This window comes from Neofelis nebulosa, chromosome 10 (genome assembly GCF_028018385.1).
Source record: "Neofelis nebulosa isolate mNeoNeb1 chromosome 10, mNeoNeb1.pri, whole genome shotgun sequence".
Taxonomy (NCBI): Eukaryota; Metazoa; Chordata; class Mammalia; order Carnivora; family Felidae; genus Neofelis; species Neofelis nebulosa.
The window spans coordinates 6386769-6414691 of NC_080791.1; the positions used below are offsets into that span (position 1 = coordinate 6386769).

The 27923-nt window shown below is 44.4% G+C and overlaps 1 protein-coding gene and 1 pseudogene across 1 annotated transcript; one reads left to right on the top strand and one right to left on the bottom strand.

Annotated features, from left to right (window-relative positions):
* Positions 1 to 624: 624 nt before the first annotated feature.
* RAB39A (RAB39A, member RAS oncogene family) lies at positions 625 to 27721 on the top strand. The gene is made up of 2 exons (XM_058686656.1): positions 625 to 1064; positions 26586 to 27721. The coding sequence occupies exons 1-2, from the start codon at positions 838 to 840 to the stop codon at positions 27010 to 27012; spliced, it is 654 nt and encodes a 217-aa protein (XP_058542639.1). The 5' UTR covers positions 625 to 837; the 3' UTR covers positions 27013 to 27721.
* On the bottom strand, positions 19345 to 19518 carry LOC131488997 (U2 spliceosomal RNA; annotated as a pseudogene).
* Positions 27722 to 27923: the final 202 nt, after the last annotated feature.

The following is a 27923-nucleotide window of genomic DNA, read 5'->3' on the forward strand; positions in this document are numbered from 1 at the left end:
GGAGTCAGGAGAATGGGAGCTTTTATGAGCATCTCAAAATCTCACTTTTTTTTTTTTTTTCGGTCCCTTCTGTATCTCTCGGGGCTGCAAGTCCCCAGAGAGGATGTAGAGGATACCTGGTCTTTTTCTCACTCTTCGTGGTACTGGAAGAAGATACACGGCGGCGGCAGGAGCAATGGCCAAAGCGCTTGCTAGAAGCATCCAGACCTTGCTCTGCAAATTTTTTTCCATTCTGTTCTGAACTCCTTCGCCTTAGCACGCGCGGGAGACGGCGCTGAGCAAGGCTAGACTGCAGGACGCCGTCGGCGGGCACCTTCAGGGGCGTGGGAAGGGGCAGGGCCTTCGTGGCAAGAAAGGCGCCCCAGAAGTGACCTATTCGCAGAAGCCCACTCTGGCTCTGACAAGCCCGCCCCCACGACCGTAAGAAAACGATTCTCACTTTTCATTGGCTGACCCTCGCGGAGGGGAGCCCTTGCTTCGCTTTCATTGGCTGCCGCTGCCGTCACGTCCTCTCGCCACACCCACCTTCCCGGCGGCGCCCAGTGAGCTTTCAGGGAAAGAGATTTACCGAGGGCGGGGACGGGAGTCGCGCGCAGTTAGCCCGGTGCCCCCTCCCGCGCGCCCCGCCCCCTGGCCCGAGGCCCCGCCCCTCGGCCGGCCGGGCCCCGCCCCTCCCTCCAGAGAGGGCGGGGACCAGGCGGCGGCTGCAGTCGCAGGAATATGCTGGAAGCCGGCGGGCGGGCGCCCGGGCGGTGCTGAAGGGACAGTTCCCGCCGCCAAACTTGCCCGGCAGCTGGAGGGCAGGCGGGCGGGGCGGCCCGCGGGGGCACGTGAGCCATGGAGACCATCTGGATCTACCAGTTCCGCCTCATCGTGATCGGGGACTCGACGGTGGGCAAGTCGTGCCTCCTGCACCGCTTCACGCAGGGCCGCTTCCCGGGGCTGCGCTCGCCCGCCTGCGACCCCACGGTCGGCGTGGACTTCTTCTCCCGCCTGCTGGAGATCGAGCCGGGCAAGAGGATCAAGCTGCAGCTGTGGGACACGGCGGGGCAGGAGCGCTTCAGGTAGGGCCGCCGGGACCGCCGCCCCCACCCCTCCACCCCGGGGACCTCGGCGCGTCGGCCGCCCCCTCCCGGCTCGGAGGAGGCTCCGGCCCTGCGCTCTCCAAAGTGCAAACACTCCCTTCTCGCTTCCCCTTTGCCCCTCCTCTTCCAGGGACGACTTCCTCCTCCGCAATTTCTCACTTCTCCCTTTGGCGCCCATTTCCTGCGCCCCCTTTCCCGCCTGAGCTGGGTCGCCCCCCCCCCACCTGGCGGACCCCCTCTGGCTCCGCGATCTGTCTGCCCCTGCCCAACTCTTCGCCACCCCCAACACCACCCTGCTGCCTGCTCCCCAAACTCGGCGCCCCTCGCTGCGCACACCCCGACCCTGCCACCTGCCCCCGCCCCCCCTCCACCCCGAGCTCCCCTTCTGCTCCCCCTGCACGCGGCCCGGGAGAACTGCGGAGTGGGGCTCCCACGTTGGTGGTGGGTCCCCCACCCCCAGCCTGCTGCATGAGCTCACCGGGCCTCGTTCGGAGAGGGAGGGGGATGCTGTAATGGTCCTCAGAAATTCTGGGCCCTGTGACCCGTGGGAACGCGTCTCCGGGAGCTGCTCGGTGCCACCTCGGGGCCGCAAGCACAGCCGAGGGCTCCTGGTGCTGTTTGGTGAGGGTTGAGTTGTGTTTCGAAGTTTGTCATCTGCGGTGGTTTGGTGGGGAGGAGACAGACGCCCTGAGGTTTTGTCACGAACTTTCGCTTTTCTGTTATTTGTCGTGGGCGCTTAACGTTCCAGGGTGGTGCTACATCAGAACGTGCGTTCTCAGTAGAGGATGAGGGATCCCGCACGAGAGTTTGCAAAGACGGTCGTGTTATGTCACTAAGAACTAGATGTAATCTGCCTGCATTTCCTGGGTGTTTAAGACCGAACTACGTAATAAAGCGTATTTAAATTTCTGGGATTGGAGGACACTTTTTTTTGGGGGGGGGGGTTGTTTTGTTTAGTTTTAGAGGAAGGTAGGAAATCTGATACACTGTAGTGTTTGGGCTTTTTTTTTTTTCTTTTTTTTTTTTAAGATTGCATTGTCACCTAAAACTCGCTTAAGCAAGCATTTTGCAATCTTCAGCAAGTCCTCCGCTTGTGAAATGCAGTCCTCCAGGAGGGGGCTTCCCAAACATGGCGTCCCGGCCCCAGCCCCAGCCCCAAGCACTTCCCGATGAGATCAGCATCCTTCTGTGGGGATGTTCCAGCTTGTAAAGTGCTGGTTTCCATTCCCAGCTACACACTGATCCACACGATCCACACACACGATCCGGGAACTCCCATGCGTGGAGTGGGAAGATGGGAAGGCCAGCCCTTCAGAGAGATGGTAAAGGTTACTGTTCAAGGTTGGAATTGTACAATCCCTAGAAGTCCATGAGGAAACTTGTTTTTCCTTCTCAAGAAGCCTCTTTTAGTTAAATAGGGTTTCAAACTTCTGATTCCTCATCTGTAAAATGGGGTTATTATGATCTCTAAGATTCCTTCCTCTTTCACCATTGTGAGATGGTTTGCAGATTCCATCACCTGTGATCTCAGTCAGAGATGAAATTTAAGATATTTTGTGGTCCTCCCCCCCAAAAAAGGCATTTACTAATAACTCTTGCTCTACCCTCTAAAATGAATGTAATAAAAACATACTCTTTATACCTTAAACTTCTAGAAACTAGTGAGTTGCAACTACAAGAAACATAAGTAGTGAAGTCTTATTGTATCTAATTATTTCCTAAGAAGTAATTCCTCACCTTATTGACAACAAAGTAAAGGATAATTAATTTGTTAGACTTTAAAGTCCTTTCTGCTAAGTAGATCATTGTTTTTTAATGCCTTTGAGCAGATGTAAATAGCAATTTGTTTTATATACATTATTAAAACCAGATGGTACCTCTCCCATAATAATACAAGGACATTTAGGGAATGTTTACTGACAATGAGTCATGCTTTATTTTGTCTGGCTCTTTACCAAAGACGTATTCATAAATACATACATATTTCAATAGCTACCTTCCAATACTGCTTTCTGTAGTTTAGCAGAATATTTCAACATGAAATTGCATTTGAAACAATCATTGTTAAACCACTCTGTGTCTTTTCAGAAGAAAATAGATACTTTTTTGAGTAATAGATACATTTTATTTCATAGAAAGTCACTAGTTCATGAAGGTATTAGTCATATCATTAGGAATTCATAGGGAATTTTATATTTGAGGGTTTATTGTTGATTGTACATAAACGAGCAGAAAGGAACCTACTTTAGACAACTCAGAGTATAGTTTGAAAGCATTAAAAAAACAGAACAAAATAGTGAGGCAATAACTATGACCCTACCTAATCTTCATTTTCTCCCCCACCCCAGCTTTACTGAGATGTAATTGACAAATATTAAGCCTTAACTTTCAATGTTCAGATTAACACATGCTAGAAGACAATAATTACTTTCAAAAAGAAGAAACAAAATCAAAGTGAAAAAGGTTTACAAAAATAATGTCTATGTGAGCATACCGTAAATTATAATATAACACTCAAATGTTTTTGTTATTAACACTGTGTTAGTGAGGGTAAATGTCAAATTCCTGCATTAAGGCAAGTCAGAATTACAGTGCCTTCATTAAAGATAAAAGTTTATTTCTCTTTGTGTGACAGTTTCATCAAGGTAAGTGGTCTGTGTTGGTGGAGTAACTCTGCTCTAAGCCATCATTCTGGTACCTTCTTATTTTTCTGCCACCACTGAGACATCATCATCTTCTTCACGAACACTGTGTTCCCGCACAGGGGAATGGAAATGGATAATGTTCCTTTGGAAATAGAGCAAGCAATGTTCCTTTTAAGCAAGAGAGACCAATGTGGTACAGATCCCTTCAGCTCTAAGTTCACTGAAGAGGAAGGAGTTAAAAGGCCACAGGTAGATGAGCTACTGTGTGCCCATGAAGAAGGGAATGTGGACCTAGCATGGTGGGCTTTCCAGGGAAACTAGCAATTGCCGCTTTGATTTTTTTTTTTTTTTTAATTTAAGTTTATTTATTTATTGTGAGAGAGAGACAGAGAGCAGGCAGGAGAGGGCAGAGAGAGAATCTCCAGCAGGCTCTGCCTGTCCATGTGAAGCCCCAACATGGGGCTCAAGCTCACGAACCATGAGATCATGACCTGAGCCACCCAGGCACCCCACCACTTTGAATTTTGAATCATCATAGTGGATGAAGTTTTGCAGGAAAAGAAGCAAGAATGTTGTTCAGCACAGTGTGACTCAGGATAAATATTAGAGGGCATCAAATATAAGGTTCTAAATTTTGAACTTCCCGTAAAAAGCACTTAAAGCAATATAAAGATAAAGTGAGGGGCGCCTGGGTGGCTCAGTTTGTTGGGCAACCAACTTCGGCTCAGGTCATGATCTCACAGATCGTGAGTTCGAGCCCCACATCAGGCTCTGTGCTAACAGCTCGGAGCCTGGAGCCTGCTTCAGATTCTGTGTCTCCCCCTCTCTGTGCCCCTCCCCTCCTCATGCTCTGTGTCTCTCTGTCTCTCAATAATAAATAAATGTTAAAAAAATAAATAAATAAAGATAAAGTGAGATAAAGAAATAGCAGTGTTGGCTGTAGGGCTAGGAAACCTCAGGGCTTCAAACCAGATTTTGCCTTTTATTCCTTGTTGTCTGATCTTTGGGGTGTTATGGTTACAGCCAGTGATTGCAAAGCTCAGATGCAAAGAGAATAGCATCCTCTTGGTGCCATGCTTCTCGAAGTGTGTTCTGCAAGAACAGTTACCTTTGTGATTCTCTTGAAAAATGAATTCTGTGACCAGGTAAGGTTGGGAATCCCTGCATCCCATGTAGAACTCTCTTAGAAATTCATATCAAAGGCTCTCAGAAGTACTGTAACAAGCCCGTTTAACCTTGATTAAACCAGCATGTCTCAAATGTATTTGACAGGTTCTTTTTAGAAGGTAAAAATCCAGGTGCCTGGGTCGCTTAGTTGGCTGAGTGTCAGACTCTTGATTTCGGCTCAGGTCATGATCCCAGGGTTGTGGGATTGAGCCCCACATTGGACTCTGCACTGAGTGTGGAACCTGTTTAAGAATCTCTCTCCCCCGTGCCTCTCTCTCCCACTTGTGCGTACGCTCTCTCTCTTAAAAATAAAAAATAAAAAAATATGAAAATGTATGATAACTTGTGTTCTAACGAGTACAACCCCAGGGAAGCTCCCTTGGTGAGTTGGTGCAGTCACATTCTTTTTTTTTTTTTTTTAATATTTATTTATTATTCTGAGAGAGAGTGCGCGGGACAGGGGCAGAGAGAGAAGGAGAGAGAATCCCAAGCAGGCTCCACACTGTCAGCACAGAGCCCAGATGTGGGGCTCGATCTTACAAACCCTGAGATCATGATCTGAGCCGAAATCAAGAGTCAGATGCTTAACCGACTGAGCCAGCCAGGCGCCCCAAGTACAGTCGCATTCTTTAGGCGGAATCCCTAAACTTTTGAGGTTTGGAGCAGTGGGAGACCTCAGGAGCTCATTAACCAGCTCGTTAACAAAGGGCTGTAAGTAGTAAGTGCCAGAGAAGGGACGCTACCCCCCACCCTGCCCCGCTCCACTGGGCCCCCAGAACCTGAGGATGGCCTCTGCCTAACAAGCTGAACATTCTGGACCTCTCCCTACCCCTCTGTCTGTCTTGTCATCTCTTCTCTAGCAACCCTTCTACTGTGTATCTGTCTTCCTCATGTGTCCTTCCTCTCCTTCAGCTGAGTTTTGTTTTTCCATTGCCCCTTTCCTGGATCTGTCCCTCTTCATTTCCTCCCATCCTCGCTCTTTTTCTCTCCTTCCTTTTTATGTTAGTGTGTCGCTTCCTCTCCTATTTCTTTCTGGCTTCTCTCCCCTCATCTGTCCCTCTGGCTCCGACCTGTCTGTGTTCCCTCCTACCCCTTCAAAACATTGATACAAAGTTAATGTGTAAAAGTGGCTTAATTTATGTTCTCTATTTTTAATTTTAAAAGCAATGTCTATTTCTCCTTAGAAGAATTTTTTTAGAAACTTTTTTTAATGTTTATTTATTTTGGAGAGGGAGAGGAGAGATGCAGAGAGAGGGAGAGGGAGGGAGAGAATCCCAAGCAGACTCCACGCTGTGGACGCAGAGCACAAGGCGGGGTCCATCTCACAAACCGTGAGATCATGACCTGAGCCGATATCAAGAGTCAGAGGCTTAACCGACTGAGCCACCCAGATGCCCCAAGAGAGCTCATTAAGTGCCTAAACTAAATTGTTTTCTTTTGTTTTGTGTTTGATTCCTACCCTCTTTACGACAGTTCATAATCTTTAACAGAAAAAGATTTTCCAATCCTGGATTGCTGGGTTCACAACTGCACACATAACAGAGCAGAAACTGTCCACAGTTAAGCTCCACAATCACTGCAGTCTCCTGTCGTTCCAGGTTTTAGACACAATACAAGCAAGGCTCTATTTGTACTGAGTAATCAGATAAAATAATGTCCTGGTTCAAATTATTTGTGCCGCAGGGGCGCCTGGGTGGCTCTGTCGATTAAATGTTCGACCTCAGCTCAGGTCATGATCTCACAGTTTGTGGGTTCAACCCACATGTCAGGCTCTGTGCTGACAGCTCAGAGTCTGGAGCCTGCTTCAGATTCTGTGACTCCCTCTCTCTCTCTCTCTCTCTGCCCCTCCCTCACTCTCACTCTGTCTCTTTCTCTCTCTCTCTCTCAAAAATAAATAAACATTAAAAAAAATTTTTTTTTAATTATTTGTGTTGTAACAGAAATCTAGCCAAATTAATTTAGATGCTTGGGATAAATTATAAATGATCCAGATCTCCTGAATGACGAAGGCTCATGGAATAGACAGGTGTCTGGAAGTATGGAAGCTCCAAAAGCAAGAGTTTGTGGGTTTTCACTCTGGTTCGTTTTCTTCTCCAACTCTGCCAGCTCCCAGTTCTCGTAGTGTCTGAGCCTCTTACTCAGACTCACGGAAGAAAATAATCTCATGGGCCACTTGACCATCTCATTTGCTACGCATTGACTACCATGAATCAGCTTCCCCACAGCCACATTTTAAGATATGTATACACATAATACAAATACAAATATACTAGGTATGTATGACAAGTCATACAACACAAATGTATCTGTGAAGGTCTACTTTTTGGAAAAGAGAAATTCACAGAAGGAAGTGACCAGTCATCCCAAAAAGGATTCTGTGGTGTTTCCAGGTAAAATGTTATGTCAGAACGAGCCAGCGTCTTTTCTAACAAGCGTAACGGAACGTGAAAAGATGCCACAGGTAGCCAGACATATTTTTATCCTGCAGAGATTACTTGCCTTGTCCCCTTGGGACATTCAGACCATTTTGAGTGACTCTTCAGTCAGCACAGTCAAGAAACAAGCTAGTAATTAGAAAAAACTGTCATTGTCTTAATTTCTTTTTTCTTAATAACTCCGTTGATGTGGTGGATGTGGCCACAACCTCAGTGCCCCTATTGGTACATGAAGGTGGTTATACATCCTGAAGTAAACTAAATATTATACGCCCGATACGTAAGGGCCCTGGGCTGGCATTAGGCAAAATTGCAAAGTAGGTAAAGCTCGTTCTTTGGGACTTTTGGGGGCTTTCCCACTTCTCTTCTGTATTTTGGGTAGTGAGTCCTCGGCCTGTTCTTGTCTTCTGTCCTCCCTCACATCCCTTCATTGTCCATTTTGGCTTCAGGGAGAGACACGAAATTACCCATGGTCGAAAACAACTTAGTAAGAGTCTTGCCAGGAGTATCGCTGTTCTAAAAGAGGGCGGCCACCTAGTGAGAGAATGTCTCATCCTGATGCTTGCCTGTTAGCAGAGCTCCAGGTATGTGGCCGGTGGGTGTTGGAATCTCCTCTCCTGACGCTACAGTGATGACCACCTGTTCTGGCACCTTGACCCCGTGTTTAGCTTTCACAGCAAGGGCTAGAAAAAGAAACTTAGAGATGATGTTGTGAGTACATAGAACACCACAGTAAAGTCTTCACTTGAAGAAAAGTGCTTTGCTCAGAGAGAGGGTAGAAATTTCTAGCCAGTGTCACTTTGCCAAGCATATACAGATTTTTTAACAACTTCCCTTTCATCGTCACGTTGCTCTAAAGTTTTTAAAGAGGACTTCTTAGGGGTGCCTGGGTGGCACAGTCAGTTGAGTGTCTGACTTCAGCTCAGGTCATGATCTCATGGTTCACAAGTGTACAAGTTCGAGCCCCCTGTCGGGCTCTGTGCTGACAGCTCAGAACCTGGAGCCTGCTTCGGATTCTGTGTCTCCCTCTCTCTCTGCCCCTCCCCCCACTCTCAAAAATAAATAAACATTAAAAAAAATTTAAAGAAGACTTCTTGGAACGGCCTAAGGATATTTCTTACATTAGTTATTCTTATCCTGACTGAGTTAGAGGGAATCTTCTTTTTTCTAGTCTGCTCTGTCAAGCAGTAGAAAAGGTGAGTGGAAAAAGTGATACTGAGACACACACACACACCAGGGAACATCACATATTGCTTTAATAAGCTATTTTAATTCTTTCTAAAGCAAAGTACCTGCAAACCTATACTTCTGATTTTAATAAATCCCTAAATGTCAGCAACTTTTCATCAATTCTGCTAATACATAGTTTAGGGAAGTTCACTTTAAAAATTGCTACCCCAACAAACAAACATTGTTTTCTTTTTTTTTTTTTAATTTTTTTTTCAACGTTTTTTATTTATTTTTGGGACAGAGAGAGACAGAGCATGAACGGGGGAGGGGCAGAGAGAGAGGGAGACACAGAATCGGAAACAGGCTCCAGGCTCCGAGCCATCAGCCCAGAGCCTGACGCGGGGCTAGAACTCACGGACCGTGAGATCGTGACCTGGCTGAAGTCGGACGCTTAACCGACTGCGCCACCCAGGCGCCCCACAAACATTGTTTTCTGAAAGTAATCACTTTATGTAATAAAGTACTGGTCTGACTTTTAGGAGTTCCAGAAAAACATGAAACAAAGGTTAAAGTGTATTTATACTTTAAGCTGTGAAAAGTGTTTCAAAATACAGGTAAGCAGTTCTGCATATAAGCACGACTAAGTAAATATTGATGGCTAGCTGACATTAGTTTGGTTTAAAATCTTAACAGCATTCTTTCTTCTTTTTTTTTTTTTTTTATGTTTATTTTTTTATTTTGAGAGAGCAAGTGAGCTGGGCAGGGGCAGACCAAGAGAGAAAGAGAATCCCAAGCAGGGTCCAGGCTACCAACACAGGGCTTGATCCCAGGGACCACAGGATCATGACCTGAGCCAAAATCAAGAGTCAATCAGATGTTTAACCAACTGAACCACCAAGATGCCCCAGTGAACAGCATTCTCTTAAACATTCTTGAGATGTAGTGACTTTTTTCTGTTTTCCTTCCTATGGTAGCAATTCATTTTTAATTTAGGAACAACTTGCTAAGTCAAATGACTGTATTACTGGAAGTATGTCTTTTAAGACCATCAACTGGTATCAGTAGCTAGGATATAACTGATATAACAAAACCATCAAAAATATCTCAGTGCTGGGGCGTCTGGATGACACGGTCGGTTAAGTGTTGACTCTTGATTTGGGCTCAGGTCATGATCTCATGTTCCATGCTGACAGTGCAGAGCCTACTTGGGAAGCTCTCTCTCGCTCTTTCTATCTTTCTCTCTGTTTCTAAATAAATAAATAAATTTATCTTCCTTTACTAAGAATGTTTAGAGTGTTTTTTCTTCTGATATTTAATTTTTTTTTTCTAAATTTTTTTTTTTAACGCTTATTTGAGAAGAGAGAGACAGAGCATGAGCGGGGGAGGAGAGAGAAAGAGGGAGACACAGAATCTGAAACGGGCTCCAGGCTCTGAGCTGTCAGCACAGAGCCCAACGGGGGACTCGAACTCATGGACCGCAAGATCATGACCCGAGCTGAAGTTGGACGCTTAACCAACTGAGCCACCCCGGCACCCCTCTTCTGATTTTTTAGTCTTTCCAAATGTGTTTCCTTTTCGTAGGAATTTGTGTGAAACGGCCTCAAATAAATAAGGCTGAGGGATAGCCTTAATAACAGATTCCTGACTCAGAAATACAAAAAGAATGGTGTGGAGCCCAAATTGAACCCTCTTTGAGAAGAGATTAAGAGAGAATAGTCCAAACAGAAGTTAGATAGATGTTAAGAACTTTCTGGCATTATGAAGAAAGATTGTAATTTCTTTTTTTTCTCCTTTTTTAAAATTTAAATTTAGTTAGCATACCATGCAATATTGGTTTCACGAGTAGATTTCAGTGATTCATCAGTTATATACAACACCCAGTTCTCATCACAACAAGTGCCCTCCTTAATGTCCATCATCCATCTAGCCCCATCACCGCCCCCCCCCCCCACCTCCCCTCCATCAACCCTCAGTTTGTTCTGTATCATTAAGGGTCTCTTGTGGTTTGTTTCCCTCTCTTCTCTTTGTCCCCCCACCCCTTCCCATATGTTCATCTGTTTTGTTTCTTAAATTCCACATATGAGTGAAATCCCATGATATTTGTCTTTCTCTGACCAACTTATTTAGCTTAGTATAAAACATTCCAGCTCCAACAATGTCACTGCAAATGGAAAGATTTCATTCTTTTTGATGGCTGAGTAATATTCCAGTGTGTGTGTGTGTGTGTGTGTGTGTGTGTGTGTGTGTGTACACACACACACACACCACATCTTTTTATCCATTCATCAGTTGATGGATATTTGGGCTCTCTCCATAGTTTGACTATTGTTGATAATGCTGCTATAAACACTAGGGTGCATATATGCCTTCAAATCTGTATTTTTGTATCCTTTGGGTAAATATCTAATAGTGCAATTGCTGGATTGTAGAGTGGTTATATTTGCAAGATTATAATTTCTTAAATTCTAGGCATTGCCTCTCATTTTTCTTCAGTATAGCATTGTTCAGAGTGATTTTAATAGGTGTAATTTGAGAAAAGGTTTCCTTGATTAAATGGGGTGGGAAATTGAGGGATTTGTCAGAGCTTTTAATATATGGACCTGGTAATACACATTGTGAATCCCCGAGATAGATATGAGATTTCCCAACTCAGAGTCTTTTTACAAAAGCATTTTAGTAACTGATGGGTAGGTAAGTAGGTAGGTAAGGAGATAGAGCACTTTAGGAAACAATACTTTGAAAAGAAAAAGTGTAGGCAGTTCCTTAAGTTTTAGGAATATATTTGAGAATCTCACAGTTTCTTCTTTCATGTGATTCTCTATGTCTCTTTTGCTGGTGCTTCTGGACATGATACCATATGATTTAAAAGTTTTCCCTTTTAAAACTCTTGAAATTTCAGGGTGCCTGAATGGTTTAGTCAGTTAAGCATTCATCTCTTCATTTCAGCTCAGGTCATGATCTTGTGGTTTGTGAGATGGAGCCCCGTGTTGGTCTCTGCACTGATGGCATGGAGCCTGGAACCTGTGTCTGGAATCTCTGTCTTCCTCTCTCTCTATCCCTCCCTCGCTTATGCTCTCTCTCACTCTCTCTTGAAAATAAATAAATAAACTTAATAAATTACAAAAAAAAAAAAAAGGTGGAAGACAAGATGTAGTTAGTTGTATGCAAAGCACCATTGGCCGCAAAGAAAATTAGTGAGATATGAATTGAAAACAACCTGCAAGAAAGTGGGGGAGAAACATACAGGAAAGAAGCCACGGAGGTCAGCCACCTGTAGTCAACATGCTGGCCTGGCCATTCTAGTAGATAAATAACTATAGCCACAGGACTGGGAGGGAACAGACAGGTGGTCTGATACAACACTATCATTTATTTTTTTAATTTTTTTTTTTGTCTTTTTTATTTTTGAGAGAGGGAGAGACAGAGTGCTAGTGGGGGAGGAACAGAGAGAGAGGGAGACACAGAATCCGAAGCAGACTCCAGGTCCCGAGCTGTCAGCCCAAAGACCAACGCGAAGCTCGAAGTCACGAACCGTGAGATCATGACCTGAGCCGAAGTCAGACTGAGCCACCCAGGCGCCCCCAACAGTCTCATTTTTTAATAATGCAATTAATGTCCAGGAAGGCTTTGACTTGCCCCAGAGGTTATAGCTCCTTAGTGGTTTGCCAAAGAACCCTGTTCTCTTAGCTCTGTATTCACTGTCCTTTCTGCTGCACCATGCCTCCTCTTGTGATTGAAGACTTTCACTGACACATTTTGCAGTTTCCGTCTTGAAAAATAATCTGTTTGCACACAAACCCCTCCCCCTGTCCTCTGTATACCCATGTTAATTATCCTCTCCGCCAAACCATTATTTTCCTGCTATATTCAGAAAACAAGGGTGAAATCGCTTTGCACAACGGTAGCAATACCGGTAACTGATGGCAAGCACGTGTGGCCGTGATGACACTTCCCTGGCGTCTCCACGGTACCCCGTGACCGCATTGGTGCACTTAGTGGCAGGAGTGAGCCCTGCCGCTGCAATGAACAAACTTGTATGAAGTAGCCTGCCGTAGGTATTGGGTACTGGGGGAAAAGTAAGGTGTAGTCTTACATCCAAGGTCCATGCTGCTCTCTATGTGGTGCAGACTATGCTGCTGTAACTAAGAGCTGCCCAAATATGGCACCTTACATAATACAGAGCTTTGTTTCTCCTGCCACCGTAGTCCAGAGTGAATGGTTCTGGGCGGTCAGGGCAGCTCTGCCTCAAGATCACCTTCCAGGATTCTTCTGTCTTTCCATTTTCCTAGCGAAGGTCAGGTCAGAAGGAGAAGGAGGAAGCCTACTGCAAATGGCTTTTCCAAGTAGATGTACCACACAGTGCACACACTGCTTCTCATGTCCCATTGAACCGGATTTAGGGACGGACCACAGCTGACTTCAGGAGAGCTGGGGAATACAGTCTCTATCTGAGTTGCTGTGTGCCAGCTAACACATGGGAGTTCTGTCACTAAAGGTAGACAGGGAGAATAGACATTGGGAGACCATTAGACCTCTCTCTTACAGACTTGCAGCAAAGAAAGATAACAATCAAAGAATTGCAGTAAAGGCCAGTAAGTAGTAAATTAAGTTCCAGGGGCGCCTGGGTGGCTCAGTCAGTTAAGTGTCTGACTTCAGTTCCGGTCATGATCTCATGGTTCATGGGTTTGAGCCCCATGTCAGGCTCTGTGCTGACAGCTCAGAGCCTGGAGCCTGCTTCAGATTTTGTCTCCCTTTCTCTCTGCCCCTCCCCCACTTGCACTCTGTCTCTCTCTTAGAAATAAATATTTTTAAATGTTTAATAAAATAAAGTTCTAGTGGTAGAACAAAGGGAGGAATTGTCCTCTGTGCCTGGGGTGAGGGCTCATTTCAGAGGATGTATGTGTCCCAAAGAAGACGGTCCTCGATGCTGGGACATGAAGGATCTGTGAGAAATAGCAGAAGGACCAACCGCAATAGAAAAAGAAGAGGCTTCAGGTCATGATGGCAGATTGAACGCCTATGTCTATTTTAGCTTTTTTCCCCTGAAATCTCACTAAAGTGACGATAGTGCTGTTTTGTTTTGGAACTGTAAACCCTCAAACAAGGAAAGTAGGTAAGGAAACAACAGCAACCAAATTTTGGAAGCAGGAAAGCAGATGGAGGAATGGTAAATGAATTAGGAGATTCAAGAAAACTGGCTTCTAAGCAAGTGATGGAAAAAGCTAAAAACCCAAGCCAATATATACCATCCAAGCCCTAAAGACTCAGGAAATGGCTGGCACAAGATACTTCTGGAAGTGCAGGTGCTAAAATGAGCATCATTGAATGTCGGTCTAGTTAAGAAAGATTGGATCCTGGGGACCTAGGGCGGCTCAGTTGGTTGAGCATCTGACTCTTGATCTCAGCTCAGGTCATGATCTCATGGTTCCTGAGATCAAACCCCACATCAGGCTCTGCACTGATAGCACGAAGCCTGCTTGGTATTCTCTCTCTTTCTCTCTCTCTCTCTCTCTCTCTCTCTCTCTCTCTCTCTCTCTCAAAAATTTAGAAAAGAAAGAAAAGAAAAAGGAAAGAAAGAAGGCTTGGATCCTCACATCCCTACCACCATTCCACACATCAGGTGACTTCCCCTCCCCCCACATTGGCAAAAAACTGGAAATTTATTCTTGGAAAAGAATTAAATATACAGTCTTCACTTGGAAGCACCAGGCATACTTGAGGTTGGGTTCTCTTATTAAAAGTGAGGGCATTAAAAAAAAAAAAAAAAAAAAGGGCATTAAGTGAATGCATGCATGTTGGATGCTATTACAGTCTAGTCCTCCCCCCTCCCCACGCAGCTCCCAGTCAGCCCCTCACCCTTCAAACAGGACATTGGTTAAAAAAAAAAAAAAAAAAACAGAACCCCTGAACATTGGTGAAGTCATTTCTGAAGAATCTGACTAGCCCAAGAAGAGAAACGTAAGTTACCAACATGGGAGTTTCCTCAACTCAGTGATCCAGCCTAATTCTCTGACTGTGGGGCTTTTGGTCTCAAGGAGTAATTGCAAGAAATATTAGGAAATCTGTAATATAAAACCTAGACACCAAAACAAACAGAGACCAGAGGCAACCGGAGAAACAAATTTAATAAGGGGGAAGGGAAGGTTCACAAAGAAAAAAATAACTGTCTTTAATTTACTAATAGAGATAATGGGAAAATATTACAATCATAAAATAAGAACAGGATGCCAATTTTTAAAAAAAAATATTTTGAGAACAAAAGAGCTTTTAGAAACACAGTAGGAAAAAAAATAAAACATTCAAAATAAAGTTGAGGGATGCCTGGGTGGCTCAGTTGGTTAAGCATCTGGCTTGAGCTCAGGTCATGATCTCCCAGTCCGTGGGTTCGAGTCCCGCATCAGGCTCTGCGCTGCAGCTTGCAGACTGGAGCCTCCTTCGGATTCCATGTTTCCCTCCCTCCCTGCCCTTCCCCACTTGTGCTCTATCTCTCAGAAATGAATAAACATTAAAAAAAAATTTTTTTTAAATAAGTCCAGATTCTCTATCATTCTTCCCATCGACAGGTGGGTGTTTTGTTATACAGCAAGCCTGGCCTATCTTTAAAATTTTTTTTTCAACGTTTTTTATTTATTTTTGGGACAGAGAGAGACATAGCATGAACGGGGGAGGGGCAGAGAGAGAGGGAGACACAGAATCGGAAACAGGCTCCAGGCTCTGAGCCATCAGCCCAGAGCCTGACGCGGGGCTCGAACTCACGGACCGCGAGATCGTGACCTGGCTGAAGTCGGACGCTTAACCGACTGCGCCACCCAGGCGCCCCAAGCCTGGCCTATCTTTACTAATACATGAGATAATTGTTCAGTCTAGAAGACGTTGTGCAGGAAGGGGGAAGTCACAGTTTACGTCAGGGCTCAGCAATGAAAAGAAAGTCCATGATCAGAATAAACACAGATGCCAAGAAATGATGTATCTAAAATGATGATGTAATGACACTGGCTAGTTGGGGAATGGGGAAAAGTAAGGATAGGGGGCAAGTGCACATGTAACTTTGATAAAAACACAAACTCAAAAAGAACGTGAGCATAGTCTGTTCAAATAACTTGAAAATAAGAGCTGAATAATTCAGAGATAGAATGAAATGAGAAAGAGAGAAACACCAGTGGTAAATCCCAAGACGTGGGGAAATGTACAAAAGCACGGGAAACCCAGCAGCACAGACAAAGCCGTATGGAAAGGGACGTAAGTCACGAAAATGGTGGGAGGATTAGAACCCGAGGAGAATTGTTGTTTAATTGTGTAGATCACGTAATGCACTGTGCTATATGAAAAATAAAATAATCATGAGAAGATGGTCATTGTCTTATTTTTATTTGGCAGACGGATGCCAGAAAGCATTGGACTGAGTGCTGAAGTCTTTTATATATTTTCTGTTAACAAACCAAATATACAAAATAAGCATCCTTCCATTATCGCCTTGCAGACAGCGAAACTAGAGACAGTTCCCTTTAATTTCCAAATAAACTTTCGATTTTCACACATAACTTGTTCTACCTTCCAGAAGCCGCTGCACAGTACCCATTTGAATTGCTACCAACTTACGTACTTTAGAAAACGTGGGTGATTTCGCCTATGTGCTTTTAAGTATCTACTCTTATTCAGCCCATTTCTCTCTCCTTTTGGCTTTGCAAATCCCTACCATAAATATCAAAAGGAGAAAAGCTCTTTGCTATTCCTCTGTTCTCCCATTTGGTCAGCGTTTGCATGCCACCTGGGCACAGTCTGAGGGTATGACCTTATTCACTTGTTGATGTATTCCTTTACAAATATTGGTAGGACACATCATGCCCAGTTCTGCTAAGATGTTAGACACTAGGGATACAGCATTCCAGAAGAAAACAACAAAAATCCTTGCTTTCTCGGGGCTTATCTTGTAATGGGAGGATTCAGGCTATAACCAAATAAACTTGAAAAACTACATAGGGTATCAATGTTAACTGCTGTGGAGGAAAATGGAAGATAAGACTGAAACAGAGCATGTTAGGAGGTGGGAAGGCCTCACTATTAAAAAGTGATGATGTGTCATAAAAGGAAAATAGAAGAAGGTGGTCATGGGAGTTGATTCACATTCAAAGAGAGAATACGGCCTGTTAAGTCTTGTTGGTAATGTGTATGTAGCCTCTGCAACCACAGACTTGATACTTTATGCAAATACCCTGGAATTACACAAAGAAGATTTTAATGTTTGTATGGATACCAAAGCATAACTTAAGTCATGAGCTCCAAGTTTCAGAATCTCGGGCCAGAGAGGGGTTGTTAGAGTCAGTAATAATAAAAGGAGAGGGGAGACTTGTCTCTTCGACTGGAAAGCAGTGCTCAGGGCCTGAATGACAAGGCCAGTGAGGCAGGTAAAATAAAGCCTCAACGCAATGACTATTCCCAGAAGGGCAGTAGGGATGTAAGGTCATGGTGAAAAGCACTCACAGGGCTAATGCACTCACAGACTGCTTGCTTCCAGCAGCCTCTGGCATCAAACTACTTATATCCTCTAAATGCCTGTTTTACAACTGGCAAAGCCACAAAAAGGACATTTCCAGGATGGAACATCTGGTTCGTTTTACCTAAGTAAAGTCAGCCAGCGCTCTATATTTCGTTGCTTTTTTAAGACGCCTGTGCACGTCCAACGAAATTCATAACAACAGCAGACAGGAGTTAGATAATCTTGCCACTTTCAGATAGCATTTCAAAATAAGTAACTATAATATAGTACAAATAATCTTGTGCATTCCAGGACCTGTGGACTTTTGTCCTTCATAGGACAACAGCATTTTGTTTTCAGTGCCCTCCAGGAAACTAGGTAACTGCTTACTTTGAGATACTTAAATTTTTTAGAATCTCAGGAATCGTCATTTGGGTCAAAAAAACACTTCAAACTCCCGAAGGCATTTCATTCACACTCGATTGCATTGCTTCTGTATTACGTGATTCGTTGCAAATGGAAGGTCACTATCATGTGTCCACATGTTATTTCAGAGGAAAAAAGTCGGGAAAATTAACATAAATTAGACGACCATTTTTCTTTTCTAAAGCACATATACTGTAGGAATAAACTTGGAGCATCTGTCGGTTAAGCATCTGACTTCGGCTCAGGTCATGATCTCACGGTTCGTGAGTTCGGGCCCCACATCGGGCTCTGTGCTGACATCTCGGAGCCCGGAGCCTGCTTCACGTTCTGTGTCTCCCTCTCTTTCTGCCCCTCCCTGTTCGTGCTCTCTCTCTCTTTCTCTCAAAAATAAGTAAACATTTTTTAAAGTTTTTAAAAATTAAAAAAAGAATAAACTGCGGCTCCTGGGTGGCTCAGGCGGTTAAGTGCCCAACTTTGGCTCATGTTGTGATCTCACAGTGCATGAGTTTGAGCCCACGTCGGACTCTGTGCTGGCAGCTTAGAGCCCACTTCAGATCCTCTGTCTCCCTCGCTCTCTACCCCTCCCCCCCCACTCATGCTCTTTCTCTCTCCCCCCAAAAAAAATAAACAAACAAACTTTGCAGATGAATGGTTAAAAGAAAACGTGGTATAAACATACCGTTGAATAGTCTTCAATCATAAAAAAAAAGGAAATCCTGTCACATGCTATGACATGGGTGACCCTTGAGGACATTATGCTGAGTGAAATAAGCCAGTTACAGAAGGACAAATGCTGCGTGATTCTATGGATACAAGTTGTCTAAAGTAGTCAGACTCATGGAATCGGAAAGCATAGTGGTTACCAGAGGCTGGAGTGGGGAAGAGGAGGAAATGAGCTGCTGTTTGACGGGAATGGAGTGTCAGTCATGCAAGATGAGACAGTTCTAGAGATCCGCCGTATGGCACCGTGCTTGCAGCTGACGATAGTGTAGTGCACGCTTTAAAAATTGTTAGGAGGGTGGATCTCATCTTATGTGTTGCTTACCCACAATAATTCCAAAGAAAAATGAGTTTTGGCTTCACCAAACCATGTTGAACGTTACAAAATGTCTGTTGCTTTGTTTTCTGCCCTCTTCCCTTACAAACTGTGCGGACACTATCGACCGGGGCTTTGGCCCCCAGTACCAAAAGCGGCTTGAGGACCCTGATCTAAAACGAAAGTTACTGGAAGTGTGTCTGAGGCACAGAGACATGACTGGGAGCTGGGCGGACCGGGCTTGGAATGAGTCGAAAGATCACAGACATTCTGGGCAGCAGGCACCACGGGGGGCCAGTGTGGTCCTCACCATATTGTTGCCCCTTTTTTGCCTGTTCTCCCACTTCCATAAGAAGCCCCAAATGACCAGTTGGCAGTCTCAGCTGATTTGGTGGAAGCATCACAGGGTTCTCTAGTGAAAGCGTTTCTCCTTTGGATACTAAAACCTTGACATCAGCAGAGTTCAGGGTCACAGGGATTAGAAGCAACAAAAAATTGTAGTGACTCATTAAGTGCGATTGTGAGAGGTACCATCACCCCACCTCCACCCTTTGTTTCCCAAACCACAGCATCTGTGCCTGAGGACCCCCCCCACCACCACCACACACACACACACTGTATCCCTCGCTAGTTTAAAACACAAATGTCGTGGGTCATCCCAAAATCTCACAAGGTGTTACCTCTTGGACATTGGTGTAACAGAATCTTAGCCCATTCCACGGATTTATAAGGCCAGATGCTTGTAGGTGATTGTGACATGGTAAGATCAACGAATCCCATGGCACCCGTCCATTTCCCTGTCTCCTCCTCGGCTAAGTGAGATCTTTGATCTGCAGCCAAGTGTGGGATACCATGTCTAGATGTAAGGGATTCTGTAAGTTCATAGACGGCGGTGCTGGCGTGGTTTGAGTCCAGCGTAAACGTCTGTTACAGCGAGGACGCATCAGTGTCCCTTCCATCATGGTCCCCCCAGAGTAAGATGCCATACCAAAAGTGTCAGTAGCTGCTCGAAAGTTAACTATTACGCTGAAAAGAACAGATACTGCACTTGATCTTAGCCCAAAGGCCGAGAAGCGATGGACAGTTAACTATTAAACAGTGACAGTCCAGGAGAGAGAACTCTGTCTTTGTTGAGCCCAGTCACAGCCTCCATCTTTCTGCCATGATGTCTTTGAGTCCAAACTGGGGTAGAAATACTGACAGATAATGGTAGGGCAGGATATTTTGTTTCGCCAGTTATTAGGAACTCCTCCACAGAGGGGAGGCTGGGGTGCGTATTCACACAGAATACAGGGATTCATGTGCTCTAGACCCATCTGCATACCTCTTCTTCCCCAGACCTCCTTCTTATCAGTCCCCTGATCTTGTTTTTTCCACCATGCCAAACCTTTAGCCTCTGCTCATGAATTGGTGTAGATCCCTACCTACCTGTCTCCATCTCTTCCTCTGCAAAAAGTTCCACTAGAAGTTCCAGGAACGGGAGGGGTCTCTTTTCCACTGACCTTCAAGTCCATGGTGGAGCGGGGCTGACCATTGTCAGCATAGTGTGCAGCGCCATGTGTGAGGCAGACTTGAGTTTCTTCCTCTTCAGTTATGGGGAAACCCAGATGAGGCCATGGGTTGAGAGGGTCCTGCAAAAGCAGGCCTGCTTGGGGTGTGAGCCTTGTCACTCCAGGTCCCCTTAGGATCTACCCTTGTCTTACGTGTATATATGGCTTCCGCTTGGTGACTTAAGATCCAGCCTGATGAAACGAGAATACCTAGCTCCTGATGAGCACTCGGATTACACAGTCACTTGGTGTCCCACAGCTAGGCATTTAGTCTCTGTCAAAGCCAGGTTGTAAGCCAAGAACTACTTCTCAAAAGTATGATGGCTTTTGGCAAAAAGGGTGTACCTTTCTTCCCAAATGCCACTCCTGTAATTGTCCGATGGGTCCCTCCCCGGGCCTGATAGAGCATCCCAGTCTGCCATAGGTACTTCAGGCAAGCACCGTTAGGTCTGATGGACCATGGGCCAAGTAGCAAAGCTGCTTGTATTGTTGCTTGGACCAGCTGAAGGGACGTCTCTTGCCTTCAGCCCTGTTCAAGCTAGTGGCCTACTGGCTGTCCCACTAAATGGGTCAGAGAGGTAGATTTGGATACTCTACTAGTGTCCTCCAAGAGCCAAAAAGGCCCACCAAGTATTAGGCTTTTTTCTTCTTGGTAGGGGGCATAAGATACCACAGCTTGTCTTTGGAGAGGTTTTCACAGCATGCCTCAGATTAAGAGATCCCTGTCCCCCAAGACACTTCACAGAAATTACTGACTACCGTATTTTCATGGGATATATATTTAGGATACGTGGATATATATTTCATTTACCCACTCTCCCCTGCCACTGGCACACTCATAGCAACTCAGTGACCTTGGTGTGAGAACATAACATGCTGCTAATAGATCTTAATGTTGGGCACCGACATGATCTTAATGTTCTTTTTTCGCACTAGTATCTCTTTCCCTCAAACGTTCTCATTCTCTCTGCCATTTCTCCCATTTCCCCAATGGCTGTGTTCATGGCTTTACCAAATCAATCATTTATTCCCTCACTAAGAATGTACTGAGTGCCCACTTTGTGCCAGGCCCTTGAGAATCACTGGATAATCAGTGATGAGCATAGACACGGCGCCCACTACGTCTCACAATTAGCAACCCAACATCCTGGATTCAGAAAGTGGAAGGCAGTGGAGAAGGATGGTACGCAAGAGTACTAGCCTTGAACACAGTGATTCTGCCCAGCAACCTGAGAAACAGATTCTGACCAAACAACCGCCATTTTTCCTTCAATGCAGGTGTCTAATGAGAGGAGTAGAGTGTTCCTCCCGTTCTGTTTCGTGGGGAGATAAAGTTCGAAAGGGAAATCCTGTTTCTTCCTATGGTAGAAGCCTAAATGTGAGGGAAGAGGGAGAAGAGTTTCTCCTGAACCAGCGCTATTCCTTTGCAGTGATGAGTGTCTACATGGGAGTGGTTATAATTAATTCATAGTGACACCAGCCTGCCTGGTTGAGTGATTTTCCCCAGAAACATTCGGCTGCATGCTGGCCTGATCTGGAGGTAGTTTTCCCAGATGAGTATAGCAGTGGGGGGGAGGAGCTTGGGAATTTAGATATTTCTAAGAGAACAATTATAGTGATGTCTCATGGAAGGCAGTAAAAATAGGAGGGTATTAATGGATAGCAAGTCATGGAATTGCTGAGTAGATTACAAATCTTGATAACATTTTGAAATTATCACAGTAAAAATATGCTGCCGGCTATGAGATTTTGATCAAAACGTAGGCTGTATATTTGCAGTTTTGGAAGTAGTGAATTTCTGATGATGAAAAGGAAGTAGGTGAGAAAGAATGACGAGGCTAGTTCATTAGAAATGAGGAAGCCACAGGGCGACTGAATGGCTCAGTTGGCATCCGATTTCAGCTGAGGTCATGATTTCATGGTTCCTGAGTTCGAGCTCTGCGTCGGGCTCTGTGCTGACAGCTCAAAGCCTGGAGCCTGCTTCAGATTATGTGTCTCCCTCTTTCTCTGCACCTCCCCCATTCGTGCTCTTTCTCCCTCTCAAAAATAAATAAACATTAAAAATAAAAAAGGAGATCTTCCACTTGGGGGGGACAAAGATCTTCCATGATTCACCTTCCCCATTGTATCACCATCATGCTAGATTTATCCCCTTTCTAGTCTCGCCAGAGGGTAGCATCATAACTCTTAACTTTCCCAAAGCACACCTGAGACCAGATTGGAATGCATTCATTTATTTCTCTCTCCCTTCTCTTCCTTCTTTCCTTCCATGGCCCGCCCTCCCCCCCCCCGATATTTTTTTCTTTTCTTTAATCCATTCATTCAGTGAGACTTTCAGAGTCCAGAAGAAAATGGTTATAAAGTAACCTGCAGCAAGATGTTGTTGCTTATAAAGAATTGTTACCCCAGGGTGCCTGGGTGGCTCAGTTGGTTGAGCATCCAACTTCAACTCAAGTCACAATCTCACAGTTCGTGAGTTCAAGCCCCACATCAGGCTCTGTGCTGACAGCTCAGAACCTGGGGTCTGCTTCAGATTCTGTGTGTCCCTGTCTCTGCCCCTCCCCTGTTCATGCTCTGTCTCTCTCTCTCAAAAGTAAATAAACATTTAAAAAATTAAAAAAAAAAGAATTCTTATCATCAACTCAAATTCTTTACAGGGAGGCTGACCTACATAGTTATTTTAGGATCTGTACCCTACCTATAATACTCTCGAGAACTTATGGATACCTAAGTGTTACCCAAGAAAGGAGGTCCAGAGAAAGATACACGCTCCCTTTCAAGGTCCAGTTTCAGTCGGTAAGCCTGTGTCTTCCCCTAAATAACTGACAGTAAGGATGCCCAACTGTGTCAGGGAAAACCTACCCCAGGGCACAACTGTATCTGAATCTGAGGCCTAACCATATCAGAATTCTAAACTAATATCCGTACCCACACACAGAAACTCAAGACCAAGTTATTATATGGAAAATGGCAGATGTCATATTGAGACCATTTATCCCAACTAATCATTAATAAGGGCTGTTTCTATAGTGTATATGGCATAGAATTTGCTATAATTTTGTTCTATAGAATGATTTGCCAACTGTATTCCTAATATGTTTGCAAAATTAAACACACAGGCCTGGAAAACATGGCATTTTCTCCAGTGTAAGACATGCCTCTGCCTAATATACGAGCATCTCAACATTGAGTTTTCAACCACAAAAGTATGTTTTTATAAATTAAACTAATGGTAAATTAAAGAGGAGGGAGAATAAAAGTAATGCCAACTCAGTGCTGAGTAAATTAAAGCTTTCAGTTCAATCACATAGCCTTAATTAGGTTTCTCTTAAGGCGCCACACATCTACCTAAATTCACACATATAAAGATGAAAAGCAAAACAATAACAAATTATGCCTCATTTTTTTTTAAAAGCAGCAACTTAAACGAACTGCAGTATTTGTAGCCTGACAAATATAGTGGGAGATTTTTCTTATTGTCAGTGGCCGTAGAATGCAGTAGTCCTTCAGAAAATATTCCTAAAATATTCACTTGAGAATCTCTCTGCTAAGAATTCTGAGGAAAAACAGAGAAGCGGGAGAAAGGGAAAGAAAGAAGAGGTAAAGATACTTTCTTCACACTCCCACAGCAAATGGTACTAAGGAAGGCGTGGAAGAGGTAGAGAGAGCCCCAGTGACCCACTGGCCTTCCACAAAGATCTCTCGTGGCCAGGCAAGTAAGAGAGGCTCATCTCAATGCTCGAGGTCACTGACGACTTGGAAACTGAGACACACGTGACCTGTGCCTCCTACAGCATTTAGCACTTACCTCTCCAATAAGATTACTTAATCCGATATGACAGATATCAAGTAGCATCTATCATTTGCCAGGCAATAGGATTGTTAGATACATAGAGGAAAAATGTTTGACCCTCAAGGAGCCTTGAACTGCGTGGGAGACATCCCAGCCAATCCAGTCAGTACATTGTGAAAGTGGACGTAATCATAATGGCGGTATGCCAAAGGCTCAATGGAATTATAAGAGATTGCCTAAGAGAGGTGGGGAACAAGAGGTCAGTGACAGGGAAGACTTCTCATATTTATGATTTTTGAGCCGACTCTTGAAGGAGAAATAGGAGTTTGGTAGGCAGAAAAGGGTAGAAGACATTCTAGGTAGAAAAATAACACGTAAAAGCAAGATATATAAAATAGTATGGCCTTGCCACCTTGCCTCATGATTCAATCAGAAAATAGCACAGGGGCGCCCGGATAGCTCAGTCGGTTAAGCATCCAATTCTTGATTTCGGCTCAGGTCATGATATCACGGTTCATGGGATCCAGCCCCGCGTAGGGCTCTATGCTGACAGTGCAGAGCCTGCTTGGGATTCTCTTTCTCTCTCTCTGCCCCTCCTCTGCTCACACACACGTGCGCACACACACTCCCTCTCTATCAAAATAAATTAATAAACTTAAAAAAAGAAAGAAAGAAAACAGATAGGAACAGCACACTTGAGGGTTAACTGAAAGTTTAACCAAGTGACTATTTCTGGAGATATGTATGGGCAAGGTCACCAAAAAAGGATGGTGAGGTGTTCAGAGTTACCCACAACGAGGGGCGCCTGGGTGGCTCAGCTGGTTGAGCGTCCAGCTTCGGCTCAGGTCATGATCTCATGATTCGTGAGTTCGAGCCCTGTGTGGAGCCTGCTTCGGATTCTGTGTCCCCCCTCTCTCTGCTCCTCCCCTACTCATGCTCTGTCTCTCTCTCTCCTTCAAAAATAAATTAAAACATTTTTGAGGAGCGTCTGGGTGGCTCAGTCGGTTAAGCGTCCGACTTCAGCTCAGGTCATGATCTCATAGTCTGTGGGTTCGAGCCCCGCGTCAGGCTCTGTGCTGACAGCTCGGAGCCTAGAGCCTGTTTCGGATTCTGTGTCTCCCTCTTCCTCTGACCCTCCCCTGTTCATGCTCTCTCGCTCTCTCTCTGTCTCGAAAATAAATAAATGTTTAAAAAAAAATTTTTTTTTTAATTTTTTTTGAAAAATTAAAAAAAAAAAAAAAAAAAGAGTTAGCCACAGTGAGAAGCCATTCACCGGCCAAAAGAGACAGGAAAGAGAATGGGATTACCTGAACCCAGCAGAACCCATGAGAAAGGCACTACCCAACTGGAACCTTGACCAGAAATAGGAACAAGCTACTGCCAAGCCAGGGTCTAGGGGAGACAAAGAGAAGGGTAGATACCCTGACCTCCTTCCTCTGGTCACCAGCTGATGCCTCCATCGGCTAAGCCCCACAGCAAGCCCAAGGACAAGGAAGTGTGGAAAAGCTTTCCGTAGATGACACCTTCCCAAGGCCCAGACAAGAGCAGACACTAGATTTAGGGGCCAAATGGAATGCCTAGCACAGATTCATAACCCATGTGCAAGCAACTTCCTGTTTCTCGAATAGGTATCGCACAGGACCATTCCTGTAACGCACATTATAACAGGCTTGGCTTTGTTTCTTCTTCCTCAACTGATGGAGAGAGGGGCTCCTTGAATTAAATGACAGGGACAGAGAAATTCTTTTTTTTTTTTTTCAACGTTTTTTATTTATTTTTGGGACAGAGAGAGACAGAGCATGAACGGGGAAGGGCAGAGAGAGCGGGAGACACAGAATCGGAAACAGGCTCCAGGCTCCGAGCCATCAGCCCAGAGCCCGACACGGGGCTCGAACTCACGGACCGCGAGATCGTGACCTGGCTGAAGTCGGACGCTTAACCGACTGTGTCACCCAGGCGCCCCGAGAAATTCTTAAGATATGGTTTGTTGGGTAACCTCTGCCAAATCTTCACCAAATCTTCCTATCGTCATATTTTTAATCACAGTAATGTAATAATCTATCAGATACTTTTTTGTTGTTGTTATTATGTTTATTTTGAGAGAGAGAGAGAGAGAGACAGGACACACGTGGGGGGGGGGGGGGCAGAGAGAGAAGGAGACACAGAATCTGAAGCAGGCTCCAGGCTCTGAGCTGTCAGCACAGAGCCCCAAAGAGGGCTCGAACTCACAAACTGTGAGATCATGACCTGAGCCCAAGTTGGACGCTCAACCGGCTGAGCCACCCAGGCGCCCCCCATCAGATACTTTAAAATAAAAACACATAGTCTTAAGTGTGAGATAACATACCATGTAAGTGCTTATTTATCTATCTGAAAATAACTACACTTTAATGTTCTGTCAGTGGATGAAACCCGCTCTCCTCTTAGTCTCAGAATATTTTTGTTCACTTAAGACACTTCCTATTTGGCTGGGGCGCCTGGGTGGCTCAGTTGGTTAAGCGTCTGACTTCAGCTCAGGTCATGATCTCACTATTTGTGAGTTCGAGCCCCGCATCAGGTTCTGTGCTGACAGCTCAAAGCCTGGAGCCCGCTTCGGATTCTGTGTCTCCCTCTCTCTGTCCCTCCCCTGCTTGTGCTGTGTCTCTGCCTCTCAAAAATAAATAAATATTAAAAAAAAAAAAAGACACTTTCTGTTTGGTTTATAAATTCTAGTGAAGTCACATTACGTCACCTTCAGATTTTATTACGGTGGGAGCAGAACAACTTATTCTTTCACAACCTGTTTTTCTATTTATTTTTCAGATCAATAACTCGATCTTACTACCGCAACTCAGTTGGCGGATTTTTAGTATTTGACATTACCAACCGACGATCTTTTGAACACGTGAAAGATTGGCTGGAAGAAGCAAAAATGCACGTACAGCCATTTCGGATTGTATTTCTGCTGGTGGGACATAAATGTGACCTGGCTTCGCGACGTCAGGTTACAAGGGAAGAAGCTGAAAAGCTGTCAGCAGACTGTGGTATGAAGTATATAGAAACCTCAGCAAAGGATGCCACAAATGTGGAGGAATCCTTTACAATCCTGACCAGAGACATATATGAACTTATCAAAAGGGGAGAGATTTGTATTCAAGATGGCTGGGAAGGGGTTAAAAGCGGCTTTGTTCCAAATACGGTGCATTCTTCTGAGGAAGCGGTAAAACCCAGGAAAGAATGCTTCTGCTGACTTCCCACAGGCCAGAGGACTCCCGTGAACAGACTGGGTGTCACCCCAGGATCAATACCAATGTTAACTTCAGCAGGAGACGCAGTGGCAGCATTTAGGACACAGCTATAAATCGATGCTAATGCTATTTTGTAAGGTATTTAATGCAGAGCCCTATGCTTGCTGGTGACACTACCAGATTGGGGGTTGTGCTAAATTATCAGGCAAAGCAGACAACCTTTTCTTGAAACTGGAGTGTCTCCGGAATGATCCCCGTTCTCCCTTTGTTAGCACATAGCTAACCTTAATGTTCACATATACCAATATTACTCATTTTTCTTGACAGTTTGAAATGGGTTTTTTGTGCATATATAATCTGATCGAAAAGATTCTATCAGGAATTACATTCTCCTGAGCTCATCTGTTAATGCTGAATAGTAAAGTGGATTGAAAAGTGCAGTGTTTGCTTACAAAGGAAACGATCTCAGAGGTATCATCAACTAGGACGAAAATAGTAATTCCATATTTAATGTGCCAGATTTTAAACCATTCTTTGAAATATGTATCCTCCCTTAATTTGCCTGAACGTAAGAAAATAAGTTTTATACTCATTTTTGTTCTCTGATTTCTTGCTCTTGATAGATTTATGTTTTGTAAAGATATCTAAGGATCCAAGCAAAATATTTTATCGCAAATATTTGTAAAAATAAAAATGAAGGACCATTCATCAGCAAGTGTTTTGATGTTATAGTATATTGTCCTTATTTAGACAAGAAAAGTTCATTTATATACCGACATTTTCAAAGAAAGTAAATGCAATTTACCTTGAACTGTTGTCAAAATTATCAGTATAGGTAAATACGGAATGTTTTTAGTGATCGCTTTTTTGTCCAATTAAGTTTCTGAATTTCCCGGTTCTGGGACAAGAAAAG

Coding starts and splice junctions, on each gene's coding strand:
- RAB39A (XM_058686656.1), top strand. CDS start 838: ATGGAGACCATCTGGATCTACCAGTTCCGCCTCATCGTGATCGGGGAC. Junction 1,065..26,585: donor GCGGGGCAGGAGCGCTTCAG/GTAGGGCCGCCG, acceptor TTTATTTTTCAG/ATCAATAACTCGATCTTACT.